This window comes from Entelurus aequoreus, linkage group LG10 (genome assembly GCF_033978785.1).
Source record: "Entelurus aequoreus isolate RoL-2023_Sb linkage group LG10, RoL_Eaeq_v1.1, whole genome shotgun sequence".
NCBI lineage: Eukaryota > Metazoa > Chordata > Actinopteri > Syngnathiformes > Syngnathidae > Entelurus > Entelurus aequoreus.
Window position 1 is genome coordinate 27,361,706 of NC_084740.1, and position 22,506 is coordinate 27,384,211.

Below are 22,506 nucleotides of genomic sequence, written 5' to 3' on the forward strand. Positions count from 1 at the left end.
ATTATTTTAACCCAATGTGGGCCCTGGTGTCAAAAAGTTTGGGGACTCCCGATTCAACCCTACCACTTATCCATGTCTTTTACGGCTAATTCAGTCAAACTACAACTTTCATATATTTACATTAAATTTACTGCCTGTGTGGAAAAAATAATAATACGTAACTCATTGGTGATAGTCAATGAATGTTATTACATAATAAGAGAAAAACTAAACTACAACTCTATTTTGAACAAAAATACAAAGTGTTAATATGATAGAAAAAAAAAGAAAAAACTCAGGACAATATCAGGAAAGGTGTAGTGTGTCACCGCGTCCTATAGGTGGTGGTAAGCACTCAAACTAAGGAAAAGATGCGAGTGATGTCACATCCGTAAACAAGTGTTAGCTTTAGCAATGTTATAGCTCGCTTTCTCTACTGCTCGTTCAACTAATGTATTCGTGTAAACAGAGGTAAGTATGTTTTGATAGTAGCATTTATAGTATATCAATGTTTAACGGTCATTGATAAATAATGCTCAATGTGTTGGTTGGCTCGGTCTTCTGTCGAAGCACATTTTAGCTAACTCTGTTTTACTTTCACCTGCTGTATTTGCGGTGCTACAGATGTCTGAAGAGGACACGTCATGTGGGAACAAAGAAACATCGAGTAAAGAAGACGATTCTACGGCCAAAGAGTCTACGAAAGACAACGATTTTAAACGAGTTTTGAAACAGGTGGGAATTACGAGCACTGCCTTCATTGGTCCATCCTTTCAACCAGAGAACACACCCACGTCTGGTGTTGAGGACACGCTCACTGCATTTTACAAGGAGATTGAGGAGATTTGTGAAAAGGCTGCTGAGGAAAATGATGCTCGTCTCCAAACAGCCCAAGCATCTGAAGAAGCACAGGACACACCCGTGGAAGACACAGTCAGACTTTCAGAGATTGATTCTCCCCAACAGAGAAGTAGTGCACACAAAGAAGCACCCTGGTCCCATTGGTATAACAATGAGCCCTACTATATTAGAAGGCCAAAAAACATGAACTCTGACAGGTTTGCATCTAATCAGAATCCTCCTCTTCCGCCACTAAACCAGCCAGAGCCCAGATTGCACCGCCCTCCTTTTCCAAATTACACCCACCCACCGCAGCACTGGTATCCCACCAGTGACCCCCATTACCAACCTCAGCCTCAGTTCCCAGCACCTGAATGCCATCTTTACCAACCTCAGCCTCAGCCTCAGTTCCCAGCACCTGAATGCCACCATTACCCACCTCAGCCTCAGCCTCGGTTCCCAGCACCTGAATGCAACCCAGTCTATCAGGACAGTCATTGTGGCGGTTATAGTTTTGATGCTCGTGATGACGTAAATGCCAGGTGGTCCCGAGATGCACCTGAATTGCACTTTGAAGACAGACGCCAAACGTGGGAGCAGCCGCATCACTCCGGACCACTCGATGGGCCGTCCTTGGTGCTCATCCTGATGCGCGGCCTACCAGGCTCTGGCAAATCCACAATGGCAAGGTACACTTGTTAGTTGTTTTCTTCTAATTCTATGTATGTCTAATTTTTTAAATCCCACTGCTAGGGAGTTGCTCTCAACTGGTCCCAGTGGCTTAATACTGAGCACAGACGACTACTTTGCGCAAAATGATGGATATCGCTACGATCCAGGCCTTCTTGGCTCGGCACACGACTGGAACCAGAGAAGAGGTGCACAGATTACATTCATCTTTAGGATTAGGGTTTTTCACTGAGGGTCGCACACTGAAAATTCAAAGACTATTTTAATATTTTTTATTATCACAACCAATACAAAATATAGATTTTTTTTACATTTAGGGCTGTTTTTGCCCTTTTTGTCAAAACCCTGTTTTTTATGGCAAAAACACAACATATGCAATATTTTACTCCCATAAAGTTTCAAAGTGGAATATTTGATGTGAAGTAATTGGAGCCTTAAACAGGTAATTATTGATTTTAATTCATCACATTTTTATTTAAAGTCCCACTGAAATTATTGGGGATACAAAAGAGCCCCACTCATAAGTGTTAAAAATAGGTCATTCATTTTTTTAACTTTCAACACTTAAGTTTTTAGATCAACTTCAGATATTTTCGTCGATTATAACTTTTAATTATCTTTCCGTGTTTTTTTATGCCCATTTTGTCAAAGACAACACATAAATATGCTATATTTTCCGCAAAAATATTTCAAAGTGGAATATTTAGAGCCTTAAATATGTCAATAGATGATAACATTGATTTTGATTTTTTATTATTTTTTGAGCAATGACTACTCAACATTTTTGAGTATTTTTTTCTCGTCACATTTCACCTGCATGCTTTTATTCCACTTTATGTTTGTTTTTTTAATTGTATTTTTAGAATGTGCCGCGGGCCTGAAAAAAGTTAGCTGCGGGCCTTACTCTGTACACCCCTGATCGATTTATTAGCTCACAAAAATTCCCCACTCATACTTTCAGTTCCCCATGAACCGCAGCTCCAGCAGTACTCATGCGTTATATAACTTGGTTTCTTGCGCAACAGCTATAAGGTATTATGCAATCGCCGCTTATGGAAATTACCAAACCGTATCTTAGAATAGTAGGCTGAACAGCTTTGATTGATTGATTGATTGAAACTTGTATTAGAAGATTGCACAGTACAGTACATATTCCGTACAATTGACCACTAAATGGTAAAACCCGAAAAAGTTTTTCAACTTGTTTAAGTCGGGGTCCACGTAAATCAATTCATGGTACAAATATATACTATCAGCATAATACAGTCATCCCACAAGTTAATCATCAGAGTATATACATTGAATTATTTACATTATTTACAATATTTACAATACGGACGGGGGGTGGGATGAGGAGGGTTTAGTTGATATCAGCACTTCAGTCATCAACAATTGCATCATCAGAGAAAAATTATACTATAAGGTATGATGCAATCGGTGCTCATGATAATTATAAAATCGTAACTTAGAATGTTTGCTGAACAATTTTAAGGTATGATGCAATGGCCACTTATTAAGGAAGGATGTGACATCACAGATGCAAAGATTCTATATACTACACATATTGCAGGGTTCGGTGAAATCCCAAAAACAAATGGAGTTTTCGTGTTATTGTTTGACAGACAATTTTCATTCTTATTATTTTGAGGGACTTTGTGTTCTGTTTGTGCTCAAGGCAAGCTTGTTTGGGTTAGGGTTCTCTCTCTCTCTCTCTCTATCTTTCTCTCTCTCTCTTTTTACAAGAAAATCTCTCTCTCTCTCTCTCTCTCTCTCTCTTTTTACAAGAAAAGCTTAAAATTTTGGCAATTTTATGAAAAGAGTCGTAATTTTACTCAACAAAAGTCACAATTTTATAAGAAAACTGTAAAATGTTGGAAATATTATGTATATATTTGTTAGCTCTTCATTTATTTGCATGCTAATGTTAGCAAGCTAATGTTTTTTTTCGGTATATACTTAAATATCTGCTTGACTTATATGATTTGAGAACAAGTTATCCATTAAAATGTGTGCACTGTAAAAAATACATTAGATATATAAAAACTGCGATAAGGCCCTCAATGAAAACGAGTTTGACACCCCTGCTGTACACTGACTACTAAATTGTATTCAAGTTTAATTTCTTGACAAGGTATAATGTCGGAAAAATTGCTAAAATGTGAGGGGTTTATGATGCACATTAGATGACTGACTACTGAGGCTATACAAAACTAGTATAATCATGAGTTATGGACCGTAATGAATAGATTCAGGCTCAGTTGAAGTGTTTATTAGAGATTAGATTTATGGATGGAAGCGAGACAGATTTTTAAGAGATGTATTCAAAGAGTCGTTAAAAAGACTGGCTCCTTACATTTTTTTTGTATATTTTTTTTAGAAGTTACTCGTTTTATGAGCAAAATAATCACTCATAGAAGTTATAAAATAGGATTTGGATTAGAGTAATTCCATCCATCCATCCATTTTCTACCGCTTGTCCCTTTTGGGGTCGCGGGGTGTGCTAGAGCCTATCTCAGCTGCATTCGGGCGGAAGGTGCGGTACACCTTGGACCAGTCGCCACCTTATTGCAGGGCCAACACAGATAGACAGACAACATTCACACTCTAGGGCCAATTTAGTGTTGCCAATCAACTATCCCCAGGTGCATGTCTTTGGAGGTGGGAGGAAGCCGGAGTACCCGGAGGGAACCCACGCAGTCACGGGGAGAACATGCAAACTCCACACAGAAAGATCCGGAGCCCGGGATTGAACTCAGGACTACTCAGGACCTTCGTATTGTGAGGCACATGCACTAACCCCTGTTCCACCGTGCTGCCCCAGAGGGATTAAATGTTTAACAAATGTATACTCTATTTGTGAGAAATATTGTAAAATACTAATACAATTTTACCCGGGTTGTTTTCCTTTGTAAACATTCCACATGGTAGTACCTTATCCAAATGCTTGAAATTGATTATTTTGAGTTTTCTCACGCCCAAGAAACTTTGCGGCACAATAAAAACTACACAGGCTACAGATGACCTCCATGCAAATCAACTTTACTGCAACTTTAGAGCATTTTATCAATACAGGAAATAAAAAAGCCTATAAATAATGCATCTAGGATACTGTGTGTGAATAGAAATAAAATGAAAATTAACAATATGTAAATGAAGTCAATGCAACATTGATCTCCCCTGCTTGGTGTGTGGATTTTTTCTTTGTGGCTATTTTGTGGGGTGTTTCAGTCGGTGTGACTCCAGTCCAGTCAGGTAGCGCACATATGAAGGCAGCGTGGGAAAATGTCATTTAAAAAGCCCCGCAACTGTGAAAAGAACCGTTCAAAGACTCTACTCGTTGGCAAACGTTACACCTCTAGTGTTTATGTCCAACTGTCTTGCAGCTAGCGACGCTATGCATGACAGCCGCTCTCCTGTTATCATCGACAACACAAACCTGCAAGCCTGGGAGATGAAGCCTTATGTCAGAATGGTTAGTTTTGTTGCTTCTGGTTAAACACTTTGAGCCTCATGTTGCATGCAGGTGACCATTTTATTTTTTGTTGCATGTAGGCCTTGCAGAGAGGATACCGAGTGGACTTTTGTGAGCCCAACACCAGCTGGAAGTTTGATCCCTTTGAGCTGGAGAAGTAAAATGTTGTCATTGTATTGAAAGTCTGGCCCAGGCACGGAATGAAGCACATCCTGAAATTTACGTTTTATTTTGAAGGAGGAACAAACACGGCGTGCCTCAGGAGAAGATCGCAAAGATGCTGGATCGCTTTTTGTCCCCAGTTTCCATTGACGACGTCTTGAGCTCGCAGGAGCCGCATCATGTCAACCAGCGGCGCCAAGAGCGAGCGCTCCCCTAGTGGAACAGTGGGAGCGTTTTTGATCTCACGTTTCTACATGGTTTTAAACCACTGATTTGTACACTTATAAATATATTAATTTTATATTCTTAACCATATCTTGCATTGTTCTAAGACGTGATATGTTGCTATTTTTATTTGTCAAAGGAAAGAGTACCGGGTAAATTGTTCACAGTTTTCTAATTATGGAATGAACCTGTGAACAAACAGTGCATCCGGAAAGCTTTCACAGTGCTTCACTTATTTCAACATTTTGTTATGTTACACCCTTATTCCAAGATGGACTAAATTAATTTTGTCCTGAAAATTTTACACACCTTACCCATAATTGCAATGTGAAAAGGTTTCAATATTTTGTTTTGCAAATGTCTTAAAAATTTAAAACTAAAAAAACAAATTTACATATGTACTCACAGCCTTTGCTCAATACTTTGTTGATGAACTCTTGGCATCAATTACAGCCTCAAATATTTTTGAATTTAATTCCACAAGCTTGGCACACTTGTCTTTGGACAGTTTTGCCCATTCCTCTTTGCAGCACCTCTCAAGCTCCATCAAGTTGGATGGAAAGCATCAGTTTTCATCCAGGAAGTCTTTGTACATTGTTGCATTCATCTTAGTTTAGTCAGGGAGGTGACCAAGAACATGAGTCACTCTGTCAGAGCTACATCATTCTGTGGAGAAAAGAGAACATTCAAGAAGGACAACCATCTCTGCAATAATCCATCAATTAGGCCTGTATGGTAGAATGGCCAGACGGAAGCCATTTTTATAGTAAAACGTTTGCCAAAATGTACCTGAAAGACTCTCAGACCATGAGAAACAAAATTATCTGGTCTGATGACACAAAGATTGAACTATTTGATGTGAGTGACAGCCGTCGTGTTTGGAGGAAACCAGGCACCGCTCATCACCAGGACAATACCGTCCCTACAGTGAAGCATGGTGGTGGCAGCATCATCATGCTATGGGGATGTTTTTCAGTGGCAGAAACTGGGATAGAGGAAAATATGAATGCAGCAATGTACAGATACATCCTGGATGAAAACCAATGCTTCCCATCCAACCTGATGGAGCTTGAGTAGTGTTGCAAAGAGGAATGGGCGAAACTGCCCAAAGATAGGTGTGCCAAGCTTGTGGTATCGAATTCAAAATGACTTGAGGCTGTAATTGCTGCCAAAGGTGCATCAACAAAGTATTGAGCAAAGGCTGTGAATACTTATCTACATGGATTTTCTAATTATACTATATATATATATATATATATATATATATATATATATATATATATATATATATATATATATATATATATATATATATATAAAAGGCTGTAACAATGTGGAAAATTCTGGATGCACTGTATTTTAGACTCCATGCTCACACAAAACTGCCCTTTTATTGTGTTGATATATTTTCTTGAGATCTCACAGAAAAATAGTGTGAAGTTCCCAGGTATCAACATCAGCATACCTGGTGCAGCAATACAGGTGCATACACTCCCTCTCATCATCATCTACGACCCAATGAGATCAATGCAAGAGCTGTAAAGTATTCATTGAACAATAGTTGTTATTGAGATGTAGGATTAAACTACATCACACTTTTTTTTATATATATTCAATTCCACCATAGATCGAACAATACATGTGTACTTAATGTCTGCAACTCATGTGGGATGGATCCCAGGCACAAAGTGGAACCTTAAAGTTCCCCATGTATAGTCAAGTGGACTACACTCTTTTTGCAGTACCACCTCTGACCGCAGAGTTGCGCTTGTGAGTTAAAATATAGTAGCAGGTACAAGAAGAGCCAAGTGTGTCATGTTCCTTGTCCAAGATATGACTAAAACCAAGAGGGTGAAAGCAATACTACCTTTGTCCACATGATGTCACTGGTGGTTGCAGTACTAAACTAACCACAGGATAGTGCCAATGAGTCAAGATCTAGGAAATAGGCAAGTTTCCTCTCTGAGGGGCAAGAATGTTTACACATTATCAATACAAGCAGGAGAATATCAATACTTTGAAGTTATCCTCTAACTTTTTCTTGGAAATGTTATCTTTTTTGTTAAGTTGCTGTTGTATTTCATTACCTAACTCAGGGTGTAAGGATCAATACTTTTTGAGTTTTCTATGTTTATTTTCAGTGATTGTGTCTTGTTTTGTTGCTCATATGGTATAATTACACACCGTCATACATTGTATTGCATTAACAAACTCAGGGAATACTCCTACGACCAAACTGATTTGAATGAATCATTTAGTTTCGATGTATATAATTATGTTCTAGATAATTGTGTGCAAACAAGTAACGGGGGCATGATACCATTTGAATACATTGTCCTTTTATTGAGGTATTTACAGTAACTATTTCTAAGTTTGTTGATTAAATGTGTTTTTGTCTACCGACAATCTTTGTCCTGGGTTTTATTATGATTAAAATCTTAATCAACAAATTAAGATCAAGGTAAGCAATAAATTTAAGTCAGACGACAATGTTCCTGTATTTACTTGCTATCGACACCGATATTTGCCGTATCGCATACCCTTTAATTACAGCGAGCATGATCTATGACGTCACGCACCGGACTCCCGACCTTGCTTACTAAAAAGGGGGTGTCGCCTCGCATCTCAAAGAAGCCGTCCGTTAATTTGACGTCATGTTGAAAAACAAAGTACATTAATCGCCTTTTTTACATGACACTATCCGCGACAGGTCAACGTGTGGCCGGTTTGTCTTTTGTTGCGCTGGCTCCTCCCCCTATTTCTTCTCGCTGCGTGTTTCCGGTGTGTGGCGGAAGTAAGTGGTATCGCCGAGGCCTCATCCTTCCAATGGCGACTGCAAACAGGCCGAATACCAAGCGGGAGCAACCGCGGAGGGGGGTCAGAGCGGTGTAACCGACATTAAATAAATATATATAATATTCTATTCGTTATCATATCATTGCGATTCACTTTTCCGACAGTACATCCGATTCAATGGCCAAAAATCGGAACATTTCGCTCCTTGAGTCGGGTAAGCCGCACAAGTAACACCAATTGATAGCTCAATTTACTACCATATTGCTCTTGTTGTTGTAAACCACCTCATTCATGTTATGTATTTATTCCAGAGCTCTATTACTTGATATCTCGCTTTCTCACAACGGGTCCGTGTCGGAGAGCTGCCGAGGTGAGCTGCTTCTGCTAGCATTGCCTTAAACCAGTTTTTTTTTTTTTTTAATAGCTGCCAATCTCGTCACTATTGACATCTCCAAGTGGTTAATCCGCATTCAATTGTCCTTTTTGGTCCATCTCGCAGGTCCTGGTCAGCGAACTAGAGGACTATCAGGTGTGTGTATTCCTGTTGGTAAGCTATGTGGTAGTCAAGTGAACTTGTTACACTTTAATGCTGTCAATGTGTATGTGTCTCATCGCTCACTTTTTACACGCTAAATATGCTATTTTCTGTGGGGCGGATTCTTGTTTTCGACAGCTCTTACCCGGGAGACTGGACTGGCTTGGAAACGAGCACCCGAGGACATACGAAGATGTGGTAAGGTTTACTATGCTAAACATTTCAAAACATTATCTGTTGTGGAGGCGAATCCACGCTGTGGGCTTGTTTACCGTCTTTGTTCTAATGACTTTGAACTTCTCATGGCTTTATTTGAGCGTTTTGTTTTTCTATAATGTCACAATTCGTCTCTGGTCACGCAACTCGACGTGAATTGTGAACCGCCGGCCGTAAACGTTTGCAAAATGTTGAGGTTTTATTTGTTATTTAGCCACGACAGTTGTACCGCAGCTAGCTGAGGGTGGGGAGTTTGGCTTCACACGCTGCACGAAGCCGCCCAGTTAACCAATCAGGACGCGAGATGCGTCGTTTCTGCGTTGTTTTCGCCTGTAACCTGCGCTCTAATTGGTCGATTAAAAGGAAACGTTTTGCATAAGGAGCTACGCCTCAAGTAAAAAGCTGTGGAGACGTCACAAGACACGAGTCCTTAGAGCCATTTTCCCAGTAATTTAGATATTTACACTACTACTATATTTTTTTGTAAGAGACATGAAACCATTTGGCTTGTTTATGCTTTTGTTGTCACTCCTATTTCTGTGTTGTGCATGTTCTTCTCCAACCTTAACTGAGCAGTATTTCAATATGACATACAGTATGTAGCATGGCTTGTTTGGCAATGGAAGACTGTAGTATTTAACTGTGTAGTATTGTAGTGTTATTAGTATAGCTTTTTAAATGGATGCATTGAATCCATCCATTCATCCATCTTCTTCCGCTTAGCCGAGGTCGGGTGGCGGGGGCAGCAGCCTAAGCAGGGAAGCCCAGACTTCCCTCTCCCCAGCCACTTCGTCCAGCTCTTCCCGGGGGATCCCGAGGTGTTCCCAGGCCAGCCGGGAGACATAGTCTTCCCAACGTGTCCTGGGTCTTCCCTGTGGCCTCCTACCGGTCGGACGTGCCCTAAACACCTCCTTAGGGAGGCGTTCGGGTGGCATCCTGACCAGATGCCCGAACCACCTCATCTGGCTCCTCTCGATGTGGAGGAGCAGCGGCTTTACTTTGAGCTCCCCCCGGATGGCAGAGCTTCTCACCCTATCTCTAAGGGAGAGCCCCGCCACCCGGCGGAGGAAACTCATTTCGGCCGCTTGTACCCGTGATCTTGTCCTTTCGGTCATAACCCAAAGCTCATGACCATAGGTGAGGATGGGAATGTAGATCGACCGGTAAATTGAGAGCTTTGCCTTCCGGCTCAGCTCCTTCTTCACCACAATTAAATGCATTGCATTGATTGCATTGATTTACTTGCAGTATAAAGTACAGGCTTTGAGCATGTCTTACAAATGTTATATTGTTGTGAATTTTAAAGTATATGTTGTTAATCTATGCATTGTGTCCTTGGGTATTTTATAAAGTGTAGGCCTCTTTTAACTACACTTTATGAATTATACTTAACAGCATATGTATTTTATAAATGAATAGTATAGCCAGGTAATAATATAGGCCTCCTTTTGGATACGGGGGGTTTGTTAAAGGTGTCTAGAAATCCTACGGCTCAGGGGTGTGATGTGCTTTTTGAATATGTTGCTGTTTTGGATTGTACTTTTTTCTATGCGAGTAGATGTAGTTTTATGAGTCGTCCTTTTCTTGTTTGGTGGTGGTGATTTGTTTTTTCCCATGTGTGTTGTATGTTGTAAGGACTACAGATGGAAATGAGCTAATAGCTAAATTGATTCCTTGTGAATAATGTATCTTGCACACTGTCTGTAAATAAACTAAATGCAATTATTATTACAAAGATGTATCCCACATCCCAATAAAACAATGCATGTTATTTCGTTTGGAGACATAACTATGACAAGAGTGCGTTGGTGTTTTAAGAATTCTCTGAGTTCTCCTAATTGCACAAATGCTCCAAAGCACACGTGTCAAACTGAAGGCTGGGGCGCCACATCTGCCTCAGCTTGGAAATAATAAGACACTTCACCTTACTTGCTAAATCTAGTCCAATTTTAACGTCAACAATTGTACTGCATGCAGCTCTAGGTCATAACTGAATATTTTTTCATTATGTTAAGTATGTGACAAAAAAATTCAAATGCAAAATATCTCAAAGCAAATGATCCCATGTTAAAGACCTTGGAAAAAACTTTCCAATGGTACCGGAACCATTGTGACAGGACAACTATAAAGGGTGCTACGTAAGTTAAATAATTAGTGATCTGTATTTTGGAAAATTAAATTAAAAACAATAAATCTCCCTTATTTATATAGGGGCGATATGGCGTAGTGGGTAGAGCGGCCGTGCCACAAACCTGAGGGTTGCAGGTTCGCTCCCCGCCTCTTGACATCCAATTCGCTGCCGTTGTGTCCTTGGGCAGGACACTTCACCCTTGCCCCCGGTGCCGCTCACACTGGTGAATGAATGATGAATGAATGATAGGTGGTGGTCGGAGGGGCCGTAGGCGCAAACTGGCAGCCTCGCTTCCATCAGTCTACCCCAGGGCAGCTGTGGCTACAAATGTAGCTTACCACTACCAGGTGTGATTGAATGATGGGTTCCCACTTCTCTGTAAGGGCTTTGAGTATCTAATAGAAAAGCGCGATATGAAATCTAATCCATTATTATTATTTGCCATAAATGCATGAAATAAAAAGCAAATGGATTAGTTCAGTAACCCAAAGAAAAAACTTATGAGCAATAGCATACTTACAGTATAGGCATACCCTTTTGAATACAAACGGAATGGTTTAAAAATACCATAATATGCTATTTAGAGCAAATAATTGTGCATTAATATGATACTATCTCACCATTGTGGAGTTTTTGTTTGAAATGTTACCCAATTTTTGTGGATTTTGATGGCAGTGCCCTCGGACAAACCGTTTTAGCGAGCACAATAACCATGTTTCAATGCTGAGTTTGACTTCATATTTAAGCATTAAAACGACAGATATGTAAAATATAAACATCTTAAACTATATGTAAAGGGATGTAAACTTACCTTTGGCTTTGGATATCATTTTGTACGATCTTGATGTGTAAAATTTTGCATGTTGATAATGGCACTTTGAGAAATCAGACCCGGGAGTTTTGAAGTCAGTACACTTCCGGTAAATGTGAACTACATCGTTGAGCCCTGTGCTCTTCAATTAGTCCAAAGATAACCTCTGCACAATCCCACCTTGATCTGAGCGGGCACAAGCCACCACAGCAATGGAGATAAATAGGCTGACGTACTTGTCGCATATCCAATATTGTGGTGAAACAAGCATGTCAATTTTCTTGTTTGTTATTGTAACCCTTTTTGAAATTCATTTTGAGCTTAAGTATCTGCTTGTAACCTTGACTTGTGATGCCGAAGCATGTTTTCCATCTGTTTGTTGGTTAACAATGATAATAATCAAATGAAGGAGCAATTGTTTAATATCATGAGGCGATTATACACAACATAAATATTGTTATAATTTATGTTTCACAGTTAAAATCAGCCCTCTGAGGGCCAGTCGTAACTGTGATGTGGCCCATGATGAAAATGAGTTTGACACCTCTGCTCCAAAGCGGTCACACACAGGGCCTGTTTTACCAAGATCCAAATACCACGCGCGAAGCAGCGTGTGCCAAAAATGGAATTGCATGTACTATGAGTGAGCGTGTTGTGTGTGATAACGCATTTGAAAAGTGGTGCCCACCGCCTTATTTAAATAAGGATTTTACGTGCATACAGGGCTTTTACAACGCTCATGTTATTACAACATTCATGTTATCATGCTCCTAAAGTACCCGCGTGCGATGTGTTTAACCAGCAGCACACATCTATAATCTGTAACACCTGAATCGCAATCTAGACAACAGAAACATGTGCACAGTGACACTTACATCCGCGAGACAAAACATTTACTCTTAAAAAGTATCACTACTACTTACACATTTCTCAACCGATCAATCGATTCAAAACGTTCCAAAGTAAAAATGCTCTTTGATAATATTAGTCAATTGCAAATGCATTAACATGCATTAAAGGCCTACTGAAATGAATTTTTTTTATTTAAACGGGGATAGCAGATCTATTCTATGTGTCATACTTGATCATTTCGCGATATTGCCATATTTTTGCTGAAAGGATTTAGTATAGAACAACGACGATAAAGATCGCAACTTTTGGTATCTGATAAAAAAAAGGCTTGCCCCTACCGGAAGTAGCGTGACGTAGTCAATTGAACATATACGCAAAGTTCCCTATTGTTTACAATGATGGCCGCATGAAGTGAGAGAGATTCGGACCGAGAAAGCGACAATTTCCCCATTAATTTGAGCGAGGATGAAAGATTTGTGGATGAGTAAAGTGCAAGTGAAGGACTAGTGGGGAGTTGAAGCTATTCAGATAGGGAAGATGCTGTGAGAGCCGGGGGTGACCTGATATTCAGCTGCAAATGACTACAACAGTAAATAAACACAAGACATATATATACTCTATTAGCCACAACACAACCAGGCTTATATTTAATATGCCACAAATTAATCCTGCATAAAAACACATACGTGTATGTTATGCTAGCTCCTAGCTCCTCTGCTAGCTCCTAGCTCCATAGAACACGCCAATACAATTCAAACACCTGATCAACACACACAATCACTCAGCCCAAAAGACCGTTCACCTAACCCAAGGTTCATAAATCTTATATATTTAAAAAAAAGTTACGTACGTGACGCGCACGTACGGTCAAGCGATCAAATGTTTGGAAGCCAAAGCTGCATACTCACGGTACCTGGTATTCAGCTGGGAATGACTAAAACAGTAAATAAACACAAGACATATATATACTCTATTAGCCACAACACAACCAGGCTTATATTTAATATGCCACAAATTAATCCTGCATAAAAACACATACGTGTATGTTATGCTAGCTCCTAGCTCCTCTCCTAGCTCCATAGAACACGCCAATACAATTCAAACACCTGATCAACACACACAATCACTCAGCCCAAAAGACCGTTCACCTAACCCAAGGTTCATAAAGCTTATATATTCAAACAAAGTTACGCACGTGACGCGCACGTACGGTCAAGCGATCAAATGTTTGGAAGCCAAAGCTGCATACTCACGGTAGCACGTCTGCGTCTTTGTCATCCAAATCAAAGTAATCCTGGTAAGAGTCTGTTGTCCCAGTTCTCTACAGGCGTCTGTGTATCGAAGTCAAAAGTCCTCCTGGTTAGAGTCTCTGTTATCCGAGTTCTTCCATCTTGACTGCATCTTTCGGGAATGTAAACAAAGAAGCGCCGGCTGTGTACGTGTTGCTGCTGACTTCCCTCGCAAAATAGACGCTTCGCACCGACAAATTTCTTCTTTGCTTGCTCAGCTTCTTTCTCCATAATGCAATGAACAAATTGCAACAGATTCACCAACACAGATGTCCAGAATACTGTGGAATAATGACATGAAAACAGAGCTATTTCGTATTGACTTCAATGGTGTTCGAATACTTCCGTTTCAATGATTGACGTCACGCGCATACGTCATCCTCAGAGGCGTTTCGAACCGGAAGTTTAGCGGGAAATTTAAAATTGCACTTATAAGTTAACCCGGCCATATTGGCATGTGTTGCAATGTTAAGATTTCATCATTGATATATAAACTATCAGACTGCGTGGTCGGTAGTAGTGGCTTTCAGTAGGCCTTTAAGTAACAAAACTTTAGCTAGCTAGCTTTTTAGCGATTTTTTTTTTTCTGGTACACGCCGCCGTCTATATTTTTGTTACTCGATGCATGCTAACTGTTAGCTTGGCAAGTGTGATGCTGTCAAGCGCCATTCATGTAAAACTAGCGGGCCGCATTAACATTACATTTTCATATTACGGTGCGGGCCGCAAAATATACATAGCACAAAATATACATAGCACAAAGCAAAAAAAACAACATTGTATGCAGTGTTATTTCATTTTAAATTTCAAAAGAGTTTTGTGGCTCCCATTGTTTTCTTGAATTTGTGAAACGGGTCAAAATGGCTCTTTGAGTGGTAAAGGTTGCCGACCCCTGGTGTAGGAGGTACACCCCACCTTTCGCCTGTTGTCAGACTCAACACATCCTGGGTGTGTTTCTTCTTCTGATCAAACAATGCAAAATTATTTATACACAAGAGCTGCATTACTGGTTTTCACATGTTTTTGACACAATATGTGACTTGTCATGTGCTTTTTATTCCAATCATCAAAGCAATGCAGTAACTTATATACGTATTTGTCTTTTTCCCCCATTCAGGTTGCATCAAACAGACACATTGCACCAGATCATTTGCTTCAAATATGTAAGCAGATGGGGCCGCTTCTTGACAAAGATGTGCCGTCTTGTGTGCCCGGCGTGCATTCCCTTCTGGGGTCTGGAAAGCAGTCCATGCTTAGGACCTCAAAAGGTACCCAAGTCAGATTTGTGCACTTTGGAAATGTAAAATTATAGACAAACATATTTTTAATATTTCATCTTAATTCCTGAAATGTTTTACATTAATTTTTGCATGCATTTTTTTGGACATTTAGCGTGGTAAAAAAGTGGGTGCACGACTGCGTCTAAAAAATGCCCTGAAAAAAAGTGGTACATAATGTTCTGTTGCATGTTGCAAAACATAGCAAAACCGCAGAGGAAAAAGAACAACATGAATGTGCAGTAAATGAGTGTGATTTCTAGATATTTCCACCTTGCACGCTTTGCAGATCTTTGCCCTTGGGTCTTTCATCAGATTTATTGAAATTTGTCCACACCGCATGCATGTTGCTTCCACACCAGACAAACGCACGCTTCCTATTTACGTCGTTACAACATTCGGTTTCAGCAGTTTTGTTTCAGTCATAAAGTCTTTCAGCCGAACACCAAAAATGCAACTTAAGGCCATGTTCCGGCCAAAATTATTGAATGACCGAAAATGTGTTGCATTACTATTATTCTACTTAGTGAATTTGATGAGAGCCTTTTGTTTGTTTTCAGACTGTGATGCCGTGCGGTTTCAAGCTTCGTCATATGCAGCCCTTCACAGGGGCAGACCACCAGAGAGGCCTTCGAACTGCAAGAAACCTCCACATATAGGTGGGTGTGGTTTCACTTGTATTCATCTGTGTCTTGCAAAAACTGCTTTTGAAAACGTGTTGCACTACATCGCCACTGTTCTGCTCCCACATGCCCTCTTACGTGTCAGTATCTGTGTTGGTTTGTGTCCACTTTGTAGACCTTTCAGGGTCATTGCTATCTGTTCTGATAGTTTGTATCTTGCCGCCAAACAGTCAACGTCTATCGGGGCAGAGAGCTGACAGGAGCGCAGTGCTTCAGCTCCATCAACCCCATCAGCAACTACGAGCGCATGCGTCTGCATCAGCGAATCCTGGGGCATCTGTCGGCAGTGTATTGTATCGCGTTTGACCGCACCGGTCTGAGGATCTTCACAGTAAGAAAGCCTTGTCAAAAACACTCATTATTTTCCTCAGCCTAAATTATTATGTTGTATTCTTTTGCTAGGGCTCAGATGACTGCTTGGTGAAGATTTGGTCCTCCTTTGACGGGAGGCTCCATTCAACGCTGCGAGGACATTCAGCCGAGATCACAGACTTGGCGGTCAGTTACGAAAACACGCTGATTGCCGCGGGAAGCTGTGACAAAACCATTCGCGTGTGGTGCCTTCGTACCTGTGCACCTGTGGCTGTGCTGCAGGGGCACAGTGGATCAATTACCTCCCTACAGGTAAAGCCAGCCTGCTCAAATTAGGTCAACATTTGACAACTCTTGAGTTTTGTCACACTAATTAATGTTTCGTGACATACAATATAAATGATATAAATCTGGCTGATGATAGAGCTTTTAATACTATCGTTATATCGTGATAATGCATTTTGATGACACATTCTAGCTCTGTCCCACGAATTTGACCACAACAAGTCATCGAACGCGTCCTCAATGCACTGTAGCATTCTAGCTAACGCCCAATGTCTCTCCACAGTGCAAAGCCATATCTAAATCAGCAATCCTCGCCTCCGTGGCGAAAAATTAACTCTGTTTTTTACAAGTATCATCCCTGGAGGATGAGAAATAGCTAAACATGCTACTCTACACACTGTAGGAGGATGTGCTAACCACAATCTAGAGAAGTTGAATGTAAACAAAGGTGGTGCGGCTCAATACAAATATCGACAGTAATGATACCTTGTATGAGTACTGTATATGGTCAATACTACTGTGGTTTAGTAAGTTAAATTGATATTTTTCATTATCAAAAAAATATTTTTTTGTCGTTATTGTTTACAAACTCAGGAAATAAGTCCTGGACACAGGAGGACTTTAAAAGCACTAAACAAAGGATTTGTATCACAGACAATAGTAAGACATAATTGGAAAAAAATTACTTGATATTGTTACAACACCACTTAGTGTTTTGTCTGATTATAATTGTGATCATAATTGTAATCATTTAATGATCTTGACAATTTTAAGGATCATCATTGGCATGACCAAAACTGTCTCTGTAACTATTTAATATTGATACCCAAATTTGTAGTATGGCCCAAAACTAATGTAAGGTATTCAAGCAACCAAATAATAAGTGTTTATTACATTTTTAACAGAACGTAATCAGATATTAACAGTAAATTGGCAAGTAAAGTAATAATAGTTTTAACAAAATGAAACAACTGGAAATGACACAATATGTTACCGCTATGTCAACAGCCAAATTATAAGCCTTTGTAACCTGTTTTGAAATGCTTCTATTATCATTTACACACCAAATGATACATCATGATGATATATAGCGTTCTGCAATAAAGTATATTAGGGCTGCAACAACTAATCGATTAAAATCGATTATAAAAATAGTTGGCGATTAATTTAGTCATCGATTCCTTGGATCTATGCGCATGCGCAGATGCTACTTTTTTTATTTATTATTTTTTTATATAAACCTTTATTTATAAACTGCAACATTTACAAACAGCTGAGAAACAATAATCAAAATAAGTATGGTGCCAGTATGCTGTTTTTTTTCAATAAAATACTGGAAAGGATAGAAATGTAGTTTGTCTCTTTTATCCGATTATTAATCGAAGTAATAATCGACAGATTAATCGATTATCAAATTAGTTGTTAGTTGCAGCCCTACAGTATATATTGCAATATAGATTTTAGGCTTTATCGCCCATCTTCACTGTAACATTGTGACAAATGCGCTGTAGCATCGTTTTCACAATAATCTCTGTCCCATCTGTTTCTGTCAATTGTTGCAATAATATATATATCTTTGCTAAGTTGTTGTATTGATGACGGAAAATTCGGACGTTTTTGAAAACTTTCCTCACGGTCCTTACACTTCTTAATATTGTTGTGGACACGTCTTAACCTGATTTTATTAGTTTCAGTATTTTCCTCTGATGTTTTCCATTGCCAATAGCATATTTTCAATGACCAAAGGATGTGTATTTTAACATGTTTTTTTAACAAACAAGAACGGGACGGCGTGGCGAAGTTGGTAGAGTGGCCGTGCCAGCAATCGGAGGGTTGCTGGTTACCCGGGTTCAATCCCCACCTTCTACCATCCTAGTCACGTCCGTTGTGTCCTTGGGCAAGACACTTCACCCTTGCTCCTGATGGGTGCTGGTTAGCGCCTTGCATGGCAGCTCCCGCCATCAGTGTGTGAATGTGTGTGTGAATGGGTGAATGTGGAAATACTGTCAAAGCGCTTTGAGTACCTTGAAGGTAGAAAAGCGCTATACAAGTATAACCCATTTATCATTATTTATTTAAGAAGATACTCACTGCAGGGTTTAACTATTTGTTTCTGTCTGGAACATGGTCAAATCACCCATGTAGTAATTGTCCAATGGGAGGCTACTACAAAATTGTTAAAATTTGTATTGGCCAGGTAGTACTGGGATGCCTCTCGGTGTAATGAATCTGATGTGTGAATGTAATGCTTCCAGTTCTCACCGTTTGCCAAGGGCTCAAAGCGATACATGCTTTCCACTGGTACTGATGCTACGGTCTGCTTCTGGCAGTGGGACGTCAACAACATCAACTTTAGGTGAGTGCAGCTTTTTTACCTAGTGTTTCTAAGAGATCGTTAAGATAGGAAAAGTTTGCTTGCACTAAAAAATTTACATCCAATATAAACAGCACTGAACATAAACATTACTTCATAAAAAATAAAGATTATTGTTTAAAAAACTACTTGCATGTAAGGCGTGCAATCCATCCATCCAAAACTGACTGTAAGAAACTGAATATATGTTCAACAAAAAGGAATAATGAATTAATTGTGCATTAAAATTAGGAATGGTAACACTGTTAACGCACATATTGCACACCAGAAAAAAATATAAGACTACATACTTAGAATACACTTTTCTAATTTTTATGACATTATGCCAGAGGTACTTAAATCATGGAGGTCCATTTATTAGGTCAGATTACAAGCATTAATACGAACTTTGCAGTGGTTGTTGAAGAATGTTAAAGGGAGCATTTGCTTAAATGTAGCTGTCATTTCCTCTTTTTTTTTTGCCTTCAAACACTGTGTAGGGATGGGCGATATGGCCTAAAATGTATATTGCGATAAACAGTACCGGTATATTGCAGCCACCTGCAATAATGATATATATCAGGATATATTATTTGTTATGTAAATTATAATATTACCATTTCAAAACAGGGTTATAAGGGCTCCAAATTTGGCTGTTATATAACATATTGCATAACATCCAGTTGTATTATTCTCTCAGAACTGATCATGTATTTGCTAATTTAGTGTTAACAGCTGGTTGCTTTCTTTTGTAACATGGTTCGATCGACATTTTGGTTCAAATATAATAAGCACTTATTCTTCTGTTGTTTGATACTTTACATTAGATTTGGATGATACTACAAATTTTGGTATTGATCCAATACCAAATTGTTCCATGGGCAGGATTGTTAATATAAATGCTGCTTGAACTTCAAATGTTCAAGATCATTGAATCATAATAGATCATAATTATAATCAGACAAAAACAGGGATGGTGCTGGAACAATTATCAATTAAATATTTTAAATAAATATTTTAATTATTTCCATTTCCGACTACTGCCTATAATTTAAAGCCCCCCTGTGTCCAGTGACTTGTTAGAAAATTACACACAGACAGCTGGCTAAGTGTCGATATGCGAGCGGCTACAAAAATAAAAGTGAAACTTGAAGTGCACGTAGCAAGGAGCTCATGAGTGACACAATTACAAACAGTGAGTGTAGCGTGAGTATGGGGGACAAGCCCTGGTAAACACATGCTGACCAACATATAGTGATGGAATAACCGTTCGGGGGCCACCAATGACCTAGGCCTGTGGGCAGCCTGTCAAGGGGCCCTCGTCTAAGGCATAAGATTTTGATCTATTTTAGTAAATATTTTCTCTCCTCTTAAAGTGATCGTCCACACAAGTTTACAGAGCGTCCAAGGCCAGGAGTTCAGACCGTATGCTCCTCCTTTAGTCCAGGTAATGAGTCCCAACATCCTATGTAGACCACAATTTTGTACCAAGTTTAAAAATTTGATCATAATTCAGGGGAATACCATACAAATTGTTGCTTTGATATTTTTGCAGGTGGCATTTTCTTAGCAACAGGAAGCACTGATGACGTCATCAGAATATACTACTTGGGGAGTGGAAGTCCAGAAAAGATATCAGAGCTCCATGAACACACAGTAAGTTGACATACAACAGTCTGTATCCCCAGGCTGTGAGACTGCTAAATGAACAGCCTGCCCCTTTGCTGCCCCGGACCATCTCATTACCTCACTCTTCACCACCTCAATAATTGTGCTCTGGACACTGCATTGCTGCATCATCAACGTAACACCCATCAGACATCTGACTGTTCCCACCCCCACGCCCCTCTATTCGCCATCTTCCTGACAATGCTAAACTGTGAACTATGGTCAACCTGCACTTCAATGCAGTTTCTATGCCGCTGGACAAAGCTCAAACAAAATCTCGTTGACATGTATGACTTAAGTGTTATTATGACAATGACAATAAAGGAATTGATTGATTGATTGAACTTGGCCCAACTTTTTGCTACATATTATTGTATTTGCTTATATATTATGTGTGTGCTTTGTTTAGGACAAAGTTGACAGCATCCAATTTTGCCACTCAGGGGAAAGGTATGCCTTATTTTGTCTTTGTGTTTTATTTAATAACACCCAAGAGTTCAATGTTCAACGCTACTGTACTTCCCTCAGGTTTGCGAGTGGAAGTCGAGATGGTACGGCGAGGATCTGGAAGCTCCATCAGCGGCAGCAGTGGCGGTGCATTTTACTCAACATGTCCGCCACTCTTCCTGGGTAAGTTACTGGAAATTATGTGGTCAGAGGAAGCAATGTTGCTCCTGCTTATGATACCTTATATATGTTATTATTATTGTATTATTACTGTGTGTGTGTATGTGTGTATTTATATATTATATATATATATACACACTACCGTTCAAAAGTTTGGGGTCACCCAAACAATTTTGTGGAATAGCCTTCATTTCTAAGAACAAGAATAGACTGTCGAGTTTCAGATGAAAGTTCTCTTTTTCTGGCCATTTTGAGCGTTTAATTGACCCCACAAATGTGATGCTCCAGAAACTCAATCTGCTCAAAAGAAGGTCAGTTTTGTAGCTTCTGTAACGAGGTAAACTGTTTTCAGATGTGTGAACATGATTGCACAAGGGTTTTCTAATCATAAATTAGCCTTCTGAGCCAATGAGCAAACACATTGTACCATTAGAACACTGAAATGATAATTGCTGGAAATGGGCCTCTATACACCTATGTAGATATTGCATCAAAAACCAGACATTTGCAGCTAGAATAGTCATTTACCACATTAGCAATGTTTAGAGTGTATTTCTTTAAAGTTAAGACTAGTTTAAAGTTATCTTCATTGAAAAGTACAGTGTTTTTCCTTCAAAAATAAGGACATTTCAATGTGACCCCAAACTTTTGAACGGTAGTGTATATATAAATATAAAAATGCTTATATATGAGAATCTTTCAAGTGTTATTCTTGAGACTTAATGTCTTATTTTTTTAAACTAATGACAACAAATCTAATCTTCTTCTTGTGTTATTATAAATAGTAGTCGTGTTTAGAGACTCTTAACTTCTATCCCTCGATATCCCTGCCGTCTTAATATTTGCACATTTTGTAGATCGCTGTCCAGGTGTATATCTGGTTATGTCCACATCGCAGACATGCTGACAACGCTCCAGACAATTGCATGCGCTTTAACATCCGAGTTCGGCAGCACTGTTTTTGGTAATCAGTCTTTTTGGTTTTTTGTAATCAGTTGAGTTTTCCGTACGTCACTTGTCATTAGTGTGCAAGTGATAAGCTATATACAGTACGGGCCAAAAGTTTGGACACACCTTCTCATTTCAATGCGTTTTCTTTATTTTCATGACTATTTACACTGTAGATTGTCACTGAAGGCATCAAAACTATTGACACCTGTGAAGTGAAAACCATTTCAGGTCACTACCTCTTGAAGCTCATTGAGAGAATGCCAAGAGTGCAAAGCAGTAATCAAAGAAAAGGGTGGCTATTTTGAAGAAACTAGAATATAAATATATAGGTTTTCAGTTATTTCACCTTTTT

General features: G+C 39.4%; 2 protein-coding genes across 6 annotated transcripts in view; both read left to right on the forward strand.

The window, feature by feature from the left end:
* The first annotated feature begins 315 nt into the window (after positions 1 to 315).
* On the forward strand, positions 316 to 5,444 carry n4bp2l2 (NEDD4 binding protein 2-like 2). The gene is made up of 6 exons (XM_062060455.1): positions 316 to 450; positions 604 to 1,508; positions 1,573 to 1,697; positions 4,893 to 4,981; positions 5,062 to 5,138; positions 5,219 to 5,444. The coding sequence occupies exons 2-6, from the start codon at positions 604 to 606 to the stop codon at positions 5,358 to 5,360; spliced, it is 1,338 nt and encodes a 445-aa protein (XP_061916439.1). The 5' UTR covers positions 316 to 450; the 3' UTR covers positions 5,361 to 5,444.
* Positions 5,445 to 8,140: 2,696 nt separating this feature from the next.
* The window catches only part of brwd1 (bromodomain and WD repeat domain containing 1), a 47,211-nt gene continuing 32,845 nt past the window's right edge, over positions 8,141 to 22,506 (forward strand). For 2 of the 5 annotated variants that reach the window (XM_062060457.1, XM_062060458.1), the window contains exons 1-12: positions 8,141 to 8,378; positions 8,476 to 8,534; positions 8,664 to 8,693; positions 8,838 to 8,897; positions 15,116 to 15,266; positions 15,836 to 15,934; positions 16,129 to 16,289; positions 16,361 to 16,582; positions 18,811 to 18,911; positions 20,285 to 20,355; positions 20,464 to 20,564; positions 20,986 to 21,206. In XM_062060457.1, coding sequence (XP_061916441.1) covers positions 8,342 to 8,378; positions 8,476 to 8,534; positions 8,664 to 8,693; positions 8,838 to 8,897; positions 15,116 to 15,266; positions 15,836 to 15,934; positions 16,129 to 16,289; positions 16,361 to 16,582; positions 18,811 to 18,911; positions 20,285 to 20,355; positions 20,464 to 20,564; positions 20,986 to 21,206 — 1,313 coding nt within the window. In that variant the 5' untranslated portion in view covers positions 8,141 to 8,341. Of the gene's footprint in view, positions 8,379 to 8,475; positions 8,535 to 8,663; positions 8,712 to 8,837; positions 8,898 to 15,115; positions 15,267 to 15,835; positions 15,935 to 16,128; positions 16,290 to 16,360; positions 16,583 to 18,810; positions 18,912 to 20,284; positions 20,356 to 20,463; positions 20,565 to 20,985; positions 21,207 to 22,506 lie in introns of all 5 variants that reach the window. The other 3 variants (XM_062060459.1, XM_062060460.1, XM_062060461.1) reach the window with 3 other exon arrangements.